The 9864-nt window shown below is 44.3% G+C and overlaps 1 protein-coding gene across 1 annotated transcript in view; it reads left to right on the top strand.

Annotated features, from left to right (window-relative positions):
- Nucleotides 1-353: 353 nt before the first annotated feature.
- LOC134357403 (long-chain fatty acid transport protein 6-like) overlaps nt 354-9864 on the top strand; it is an 88767-nt gene continuing 79256 nt past the window's right edge. The window contains exon 1 of the mRNA XM_063068952.1: nt 354-901. Within this exon, the coding sequence (XP_062925022.1) occupies nt 418-901 (484 nt within the window). The 5' untranslated portion in view covers nt 354-417. The remainder of the gene's footprint in view (nt 902-9864) is intronic.

Here is a 9864-nt window from a genome sequence, read left to right as displayed (position 1 = left end):
GTGCAAAAAAAGAAAATCATGATAGTGCAAGCAGTCTCCATAAACCTCCACGTATGGCATTGCCTATTTATGGTGCATGGAACTTTAATCATGCCAGTCTCTTGATTTAGATGCATAGTTTCAAATAAAGCAGGCTTACGAAAAAGACTGCATGCTTCTGGTGAACGAGTGCTAAACTTCTTTTGCATTGTACCACACTTGCAGTATATCCGCCGTTATCTGTTGCTGGAAAAAGAATTACTTTCACTTTTGGTCATCGCTCTTTCTATTTACTGGGAGTTGAGAAAACAGGAAGGAGGGATGTTCCATCTGTAACGTGATTGGAGCCGGCAGGATCGAGGGATCGCAAAGTAACCAGGGAGGCTCAGGGAAGGAGGGATCAGTGGTGCGCTGAGCGAGAGCAGACGCCCGGGCACTATGCTGTCTGTGGTAGTAGCGGCGGCCGTGGCTGGAGCACTGGGTGTATTTCTGCTACTAAAGCTCAAGTTGCCGAATCTGTGGTACGATGCGGTCTTGGCGCTCCGGGTCGCCAGCTTCAGCTTGAAACTGCTGCGAGGCTACTTCACCGGCAGGGTGGCCACCGTGCTCGATCGACTCGAGCAGCAATCGAAGTCGGACCCGGACAAGATCTTGCTCCTGTACGAGGGCCGCACTTTCACTTACCGAGAGGTGGACCGAAGGAGCAACCGGATCGCCCAGGTCTGCGCCCAGCCGTGGGCCGGGTTGCGAGCTGGGGACACTGTGGCGCTGCTGATGGGCAATGAGCCCGATTTCGTGTGTGTTTGGTTCGGCTTGTGCAAGCTGGGCTGCGTCGCAGCGTTCCTCAATACCACCTTGCATGCACGGTCCCTGTTGCACTGCCTGGACAACTCGGGCGCCAAGACCCTCATAGTCGGAGCAGGTAAGGAGGGGCGTGTATTTCTTAACTTCCCAACGCCCGACAATGGGGTAGCCAGGGGGTTTTCTTCTATCCCCTCTCCAAGTTCAGGTTTCAAGTTGATTGTCATAAGCATACATACCCAGGGTATGTATAAAAATAACATAGTACATTACAAACACAAGTTAACATAATTAATTTCACTCACACGACATTAATGCAAGTTGAGAGAGAAAAAGAAGTAGAATCCGAGGTAGCGCTTGGATTTTCCGTGTTAGTTGAGCTTGATGGCACCGAGGAATAAGCTGTTGCTTTGCACCAAGCTCTTGTATTTTGCAAAGGCGCTAGAAGTCTGGGTGGGGTAACAATACGATTGTGTTGTACTGCCTTAGACTTGCCCCTGCTTGTGTCTGTCCCTTTGCGTTCAGGTCTTGTTTTTGCCCATTTTCTTTGTGTAATTTGTGTTTTGTGTTGTCTGTATCTACGTGCCTGTGATCCTCCTGCCAGCAGATTTTTCGTTGCACCTGTGCCGCACAGTGTGACAATGAACCTGATTTGTTTAGCTGTTTGCACATATGTCTTATTCAGGCAAATGATCGGCTAAGTTTTGGTAACAACTTGCACAAATACATAGAATTACTGTCATATACACCAAGGTGTTGGTGGAAAGCTTAAAGTAAAAAATATACATGGTAAAAATAAACGCTAACATTAAATACACTAATGCACACAAAACCGAAAAATGGGGTATAAATGAGGGGGCAACATGTATTGACTCAGCTCGTTTATGCCAGAAGACCATATTCAAATGATCAAGAGGGCAGGTGAAATTTTATTGCAACATTTCACTTGAAAGGTACCAGAAGTTGTAGGTTAGATTATGTGCCTAAGGCTTGATGCCAGGAGACTGTTACTCATTCAGAGTTCTAACACTTTATACTAGACCTGTATTGCAGCTGCTGGCGTCATTAGGTTAATTTTACTTTTAGTTAAGAAAAATTTAAAATTTAATTTTTAAAATTTTACTTATAGCTAAACAAGTCCTTGAGCTAGGCCCATGAAGCAATTAAGTGGAAGAATGTGAACTAAGTTGCATCCATGACAGAGATTTCATGCATTTCAAGAGCAGCAAGGTCTCAAAATCAATATCCAAACACAAGTTCTCATCTGAATGCTTCTGTTTGCTTGGCCATTATCTTTCTCTGAGCTATTTCTCAAATTGTCCTGCTACTTCCTGTCATAAGGGTGGGGCGCTGGTGGTAGACCCAAATGCAAGACACAGACACTGAAGTACTAGGAACAGGACTTGACTAGAGACTGGACTGGATGCAGACTAGGAGCTGGAACAAGAATACAGACTAGGGCTAGGACATGACTAGGAAAGCGGGACCTGGACGAGGAACTAGGAACTTGGAACCTGGACAAGAACTCCGAGCCAGAGACTGGACAAGGACCCGAAACCTGGGTCTGACTCAGGCTCGGATCCCAGATCGCGTGACGAGCCTCGGGTTCCTCGAGGCGGGCGCGTGACAAGCCTTGGGTTCCTCGAGGCGGGCGCGTGACAAGCCTCGGGTTCCTCGAGGCGGGCGCGTGACAAGCCAGAGACTGAACAAGAACCCAGAACCTGGGTCTTGACTTGGGCTTGGACTCCGGAACTAGGCAAAGACGTGACGTGGTCTTGGGAAACAGGAACCTCAGAACACGAAGCTGGAACCCCTCCTTGTGATCAAGACGTAGGGCCAGGTCTCGTACACAGAATGCTGAACATGACGAGACAGTTCCCAACACTAGGTAGTGGCAAATGGCTGGACCTACCTAGTGAAGGTGTGGACACAGACAGATTACACCATCACCACCACCAATTTTAACTGACTTGGAGCTTGTTCTGCCTATTCTTACTTGAATTGTCCTTTCCTTAAGGAAATCTTTGATCCAATTAAACATTCTGTGTGTTGCCCTTAAGGCATTTATTTGACTTTGTTGGGTCTATGCTTTAAGTGATTTGTTTGCAACTATTTTCTAGTTATCAAGTTAAAGGTTGATAATTATGTTACAGTTTAACAAAGTTAAATTCATTGTCTATGGTATATCGCGGCATGTGATGACGTCACCTCCAGTTTCACGGCATCTTGGATCGAGAAGGTGTGAAGGTGGGTGCCATGTGTGCAGCATAACCATGAAGAACTCTGTTTCTACCCACAAAGAAACATTATAGAAGCAACGCCATAAGTTCATAAGAATGTATTTGAAGTTAAAATATTAATGTGGTTTCTGTTAAGGAAGTGGCGGTTGGGGCAGAGCGCGTGCCGGCTTTTCAATTTCAAACGTGGGGTCGGCTCAAGCCCGATGGGAGTTTGACGCAACCCCCTTGCCCGCTACTCAGGGCGGCTGGAGACACTCGCTAAAAGAGGAGCTCGCACGTGGTCTCCAACACAAAGATGAAACTGAAACTGACGCCGTATATGTTTAAAAATGCAAACACAAGGAATTCTGCAGATGCTGGAAATTCAAGCAACACACAAAGTTGCTGGTGAACGCAGCAGGCCGGGCAGCATCTCTAGGAAGAGGTGCAGTCGACGTTTCGGGCCGAGACCCTTCGTCAGGACTAACTGAAGGAAGAGCTAGAAAGAGATTTGAGAGGGGGAGGGGGAAATCCAAAATGATAGGAGAAGACAGGAGGGGGAGGGATGGAGTTGGACAGGTGATTGGCAAAAGGGATATGAGAGGTTCATGGGACAGGAGGCCCAGGGAGAAGGAAAAGGGGGAGGGGGGAAACCCAGAGGATGGATAAGGGGTATAGTCGGAGGGAGAGAGGAAGAAAAAGGAGAGAGAAAGAATGTGTGTATATAAATAAATAACGGATGGGGTACGAGGGGGAGGTGGGGCATTAGCGGAAGTTAGAGAAGTCAATGTTCATGCCATCAGGTTGGAGGCTACCCAGATGGAATACAAGGTGTTGTTTTGCTGAACACCTACGCTCTGTCCGCCAGAGAAAGCAGGATCTCCCAGTGGCCACACATTTTAATTCCACATCCCATTCCCATTCTGATATGTCTATCCATGGCCTCCTCTACTGTAAAGATGAAGCCACACCCAGGTTGGAGGAACAACACCTTATATTCTGTCTGGGTAGCCTCCAAACTGATGGCATGAACATTGACTTCTCTAACTTCCACTAATGCCCCACCTCCCCATCGTACCCCATCCGTTATTTATTTATATACAAACATTCTTTCTCTCCTTTTTCTCCCGCAAGTGCTCTCGGCAGAAGCACTCTCGCCAGTAACGTTTAAGCTATGATGCTGCCAAATCATACCAAATAATGCATAAAAATACACAGCCTATATGAAGTAGAAATAATGTATGTACAATGTACAAACGTAGTATCGCTTACTGGAATTGGGAAGACAGCGCCGAGCACACTGATGCTGTGTTAGGCTGAGTCGTTGGAGGTTGGGGTGGTGCAGTGGTCCTCACCCTCCAGACCACTGACCGATAATCAATCTGCGAAGCATGCAGGGGTACAGCGGTAGCCGGGATGCACCCAGCACATCTTTAAGAAAAAAGCTGAAATCAACAAGCTAATTAATTAGGTGTCGCCTAGCATGTAAATGTCGGCCCAGATCAGAGATGACGCAGTTGGCAATCGCCTCTGATCTGGGCCAACATTTACTGCTGGGCAGCACCTAACTAATTAGCTTACTTATTTCGGCTTTTTTCTTAAAGATGTGTTGGGTGCGTCCTGTCTACTGTTGCATTCTCCACAGCAATGTAGCCGTTCGCGACCCGGGGGTTGGGGTGGTGGGACACTGGGGTGTCATCTCATCGATCAGGGCAGGCAGGTCATCATCTATGTCTGCCTGCCTTGATGTCGAAGGTCGAGGTTCATCGTCTGCTGTGGCTGATGTGGAAGGCTTGCTTGACTGCTTTGCCTCGCCCATTTTTAGATCATACAGTTCTTTGTAAGTGCTCAAACCATCTTACAAATTTGCCCTAAAATCTACGTACCCTTTCAAAATAAAGTCGTACTTTATCATTGCAGCAAAAATCTCAGTTGCTTCACATTCAGTTCCTGGATGACTTCACTTTCGGTCCGTTCGCTACTGCATTCGGTTTCGATTGTTATCCTTTCCTCTTCCAACTGCATCAGCTCTTCATCTATCAGTTCTTGGTCATGGGATGCCAAAACCTCTTCAACATCATCTTCGTCAACTTCCACAAGCCAAACTCACTTTGTCCTTGCTTCGTTCACCACGATCGAAACGCTCAATTATGTCCAGTTTTACACCAAGTGTAACACCCTTACGAGCTCTTTTAGGCTTTTCCAGTACCTTAGAACTCATCTTGCTAACGGCTGCTCACAGGTACGTGTTTAAGCAATGCCGGCAAGAATGTTGTTCCAAATCCGGGGGAGAGTGGCTGCTCGGGGCACGTGCTGCCTTTTATTGTAACAGTGAAAACACCTTCTGTCTTTTGTAACAGTGAGGTTTCGTAAAGTGAACTTTCAAAAAACAGGGGACACCTGTACCTGGATTATAAAAGTTAATCAAAGTTATTTGACCACGAGAGCTCCAAACCTCCACAGCCACGATTTCAAGGTTAGATTTAAAATCAAGTCTTCTAAACTGGAGTCCTGTTTTTATGAAAGTTGCACACCCTCCACCAGTTTTACCCATTCTGTCAGCTCTCAAACTATCATATCCAGGGATCACAAAATCTAAATGAGGCTTTAGCCATGTCTCCTGTATACAGATCAAATCAGGTTTGTCTTTAGAAGTTCCAACAAATCTTTTTAATTCTTGACCATTTGCAGATCAACTTCTTGCATTCCATTGTAATATTAAAAACATCCAAATACTAATTATTGGCCTCTTCATACATATAAAGCTCCTCTGTACTCTCTGATCCCGACAACTGGGAGGTATTTAGTGATTATTTATTCTTTGCTCTCTATCAACTTTCTTTACTGCCTCAGCATATGATATTTTTTGTTGGATACTAACATCTGCTTTGCCTTACTAAAATACTCACATCCTCTGAACGCTGCTGTATGGACCCCTCCACAGTTACTGCATTTAGGCACCACTGCCTTACATGCTTTAATATCATGATCCTCTCCACACTTCATACATCTTCTATTACCTTGACCTGAACCAGCAACATGTCCAAATCTCTGGCAATTATAACAGCGTAAGGGAGGCCTAATGTATCCTCTAACTTGATAACACATGCACCCAAGATAGACTCTAGTTGGAAGATCATCACCTGCAAAAACCAGAGGAACAGGGAAATCCCAATTACCACCTTCTCTCGATTTTAACCGTCTGGCTTCAATCACCTGACCACCTTCAATATTGTCCAAAATTTCCTTTTCAGTCATGCCAGACCAAATACCATACACTACCCCCTTAACTCCCTTCCTTTCGGAGTAATACACTTCACTTTCACAACCAATTTTCCCACCATTTTAGCACTGTTATACTGGTCAATATCTTTGCAACAAATTTTCAGACAAAATCTTGGCCTGGAATCCTTTACCTATTTGGTTCTCTAATGCTGCTGCCAGTTTCAAAGGATTAAGGGCTCTAAACCCTCCTCCCCCTTCCTTCTGACCTTTAATTTTATGCAGAACTATAAATTCCTCCAATTCACCCATTTTCCTCAATTTGTTGTTCCCCATTACTTCAGGTCTTTCACTTGATGCACCCCTTTTTTGGCTACCCTTACTTTTGGAGTATTCCACAGTCTCCCACCCTCCTCCTTCAATCTCAACACCCCCCCCCCCGCCTTTTTGCAGCCGTAGGCCACAAACTAACCCTTTCCAAACTACTAGGCTCCTCCACGCCAAAGTACCCACCCACTCAATCAACAGCCCAAATGCCTGTCAACCCAGCATCAAACCAACACCTGCCACATTCATCATGCAGCCAGCCCCAGCTTTCCAACTCCTGGACCCCCAGCAACTGAATCTGAATCACTGTCACCACCAATGTATAATTAATTATAGAACTTAAAGGAACTCAAATTCTTGAATATAAACTAGTCTCACTTATAAACTGAATAATAAACTCTTCAATCAGATGTTGATTCTCTTGATGGCCAAACAAAGATTTAATAGAAAAGCAAAATAAATTTAAGCCAGATAGCCTCTTGAACAACATGCTTCTTTCAATTTTGTATCGATTACAGCTCAGCAAAACATGCTGGACTGTCTCTGGACTACCACAGTCACATAATCTAGTAGGATGCTTTCCTATTATCTTTAAATAATAGTTTAACATACAATGCCCCAACCCAAGTCTTGTAAATTTCACCATATCTCTGAGACCTTTTTAACTAGTGGGTGACTAGAAAAATAATGCCTGCCCCTTAATTCATTTTTCTAATCCTCCTGCCACTTAAAGCAAATTTGGTCAACTATGTCTTCCTCAGTCACTTTCAATTTCACAGCCCAGTTATTAACCAAATCTAAAAATGGATATCTTTTAATTTTACTTTGGCACTCCGACTTCCCCTGCAAGGCACTTTGGTGAACAGCTGTGATTGAATCTATTTAGTTTTATCCAATACTGCAGGGCCAGCTGAATTCGTCTTAAAATGTAGAGGCATTTCTCCCATCTCCACACATAATGCCAGGACCGATGTTGTTCTAAAAGCTCTACAACAGAGTCTAAGTGCTTTGGACTGCACAGTGTCTAGTTTTCCATGCACTGCCATAGCAGCAGAACCATAAGCAATACAACCATAATCTATAACTGATCTAATAACTGACTGGCAGACCACAGTACGTGTGCTTGCAACACTGTGTGTCCCAACAGAGTGATCAGCAGACTGGGGCTCCACAGGGGACTGTCTTGTCTCCCTTTCTCTTCACGATTTACACCTCGGACTTCAACTACTGCACAGTGTCTTGTCATCTTCAGAAGTTTTTGGATGACTGCCATAGTTGGATGCATCAGCAAGGGAGATGAGGTTGAGTACAGGGCTACGATAGGAAACTTTGTCACATGGTGTGAGCAGAATTATCTGCAGCTTAACGTGAAAAAGACTAAGGAGCTGGTGGTAGACCTGAGGAGAGCCAAGGCACCAGTGACCCCTGTTTCCATCCAGGGGGTCAGTGTGGACATGGTGGAGGATTACAAATACCTGGGGATACGAATTGATAATAAACTGGACTGGTCAAAGAACACTGAGGCTGTCTACAAGGAGGGTCAGAGCCATCTCCATTTCCTGAGGAGACTGAGGTCCTTTAACATCCGTTGGACGATGCTGAGGATGTTCTACAAGTCTGTGGTGGCTAGTGCGCTATGCGATCATACTTGCTGTTGTGTGCTGGGGCAGCAGACACCAACAGAATCAACAAACTCATTCGTAAGGCCAGTGATATTGTGGGGAGGAACTGGACTCTGACAGTGGTGTCTGAAAAGAGGATGCTGTCCAGGTTGCATGCCATCTTGGACAATGTCTCCCATCCACTACATAATGTACTGGTTGGGCACAGGAGTACATTCAGCCAGAGGCTCATTCCACTGAGATGCAACACAGAGTGACATAGGAAGTCATTCCTGCCTGTGGCCATCAAACTTTACAACTCCTCCCTTGGAGAGTCAGACACCCTGAGCCAATAGGCTGGTCCTGGACTTATTTCCTCACATAATTTACATATTACTATTTAATTATTTATGGTGCAACTGTTACAAAAACCAATTTCCCCCAGGATCAATAAAGTATGACTATGACTAATCATAGCTAGATTTATTAAGTAGTTTCCCACCCTGCTCCCCAGTCACATCCAGCAATACTTCTCATTCCCCAGTCACATCCAGCAATACTTCTCATAACCTTTAAAACTTTCCTCACACTTTCCAATTGTTTTATCTATATGAACCCTCCAAGTAAGTCTTTCATCAAACCAGACACCTAAAAACTTGAATACCTTAACTTTTTCTAGTGGAGAATCATATAGGCACAATTCACAATCAGGAATCTTTCTTCTAAAGCCAAAAATGATATATTTCAACTTAGAAGCAGAAATTCTGAAACCCCATTTATTAGCCCAGTTTTCAACTGATCTTAAAGCCTTTTGTACTTGCCTTAATATATACTTGATGTTTCTTCCTCTTTTCCAGATTGCACCATCCTCTGCAAACAATGATTTGCCAAATCCTGTCCCTACCTGATCAAAGATATCATTTATCATGACAAGCAACTGAAACTGTCTGTCTGTATCTTGCTTTACGGCAGTTGGCATCCAGCTTAATGGTGCATTACCACCACCTTCTGCTCTGGAATGTGCACTAAACATATATTCTAAATCCCTAAGTAACTGAAGCTGAACCAAGGAGCTATTTATGTAGCCAGCCCAAAATGTGAATCAGCTGCCTCAATTAGAGCAGCCAACAGAAAAAGGGAAAACCAGAAAACCTGGAATAAGGAACGATGGACTGGACCGTGAACCGGAATCCGGACTTCACGGACTGGACCATGACACCTCCAACAGACACTACATGCGCTCTACCTATTCTAGTAAACCTATAGTTGTATTTTCCAGTTTATTGGTTTTCTTGTTCAACCAACTAAAATATAACACACCCACTTTTCAGCATTAAATTTGATTTGCCAAGTATCTGTACATTTTAGTATTAGTATTCAATGACATTTTTCACTAACCACTTTACAGATCGCTTTGTTTCCATAATTATTGTCATTGACACAGAGTGAATTCTGGTTAATTGGTCTATCAATCAATCAGGGTAATTACTTATCTGGGACAACTTTTAAGGAACAAAAGTTAATTGAGAACATAGCAGGGATTGTCTTCATTTATTTGGGACACTATGCCGCCTAATTGGAAGGGAGACTGTGGCCGAGCAGTTTCTAACTACCGTCCATCATACAAAATTTGTGTGGCCGTTAGACACTGCACTGTGCTTAGAGTGAATAGTTTTTAAATAGCATTAGCTGTGTGCATTTGTGTTCAACAAGCT

Source organism: Mobula hypostoma, chromosome 16, assembly GCF_963921235.1.
Source record: "Mobula hypostoma chromosome 16, sMobHyp1.1, whole genome shotgun sequence".
NCBI lineage: Eukaryota > Metazoa > Chordata > Chondrichthyes > Myliobatiformes > Myliobatidae > Mobula > Mobula hypostoma.
The sequence above is the reverse complement of the archived record's forward strand: the minus strand, read 5'-3'. Positions and strand labels throughout refer to the sequence as shown.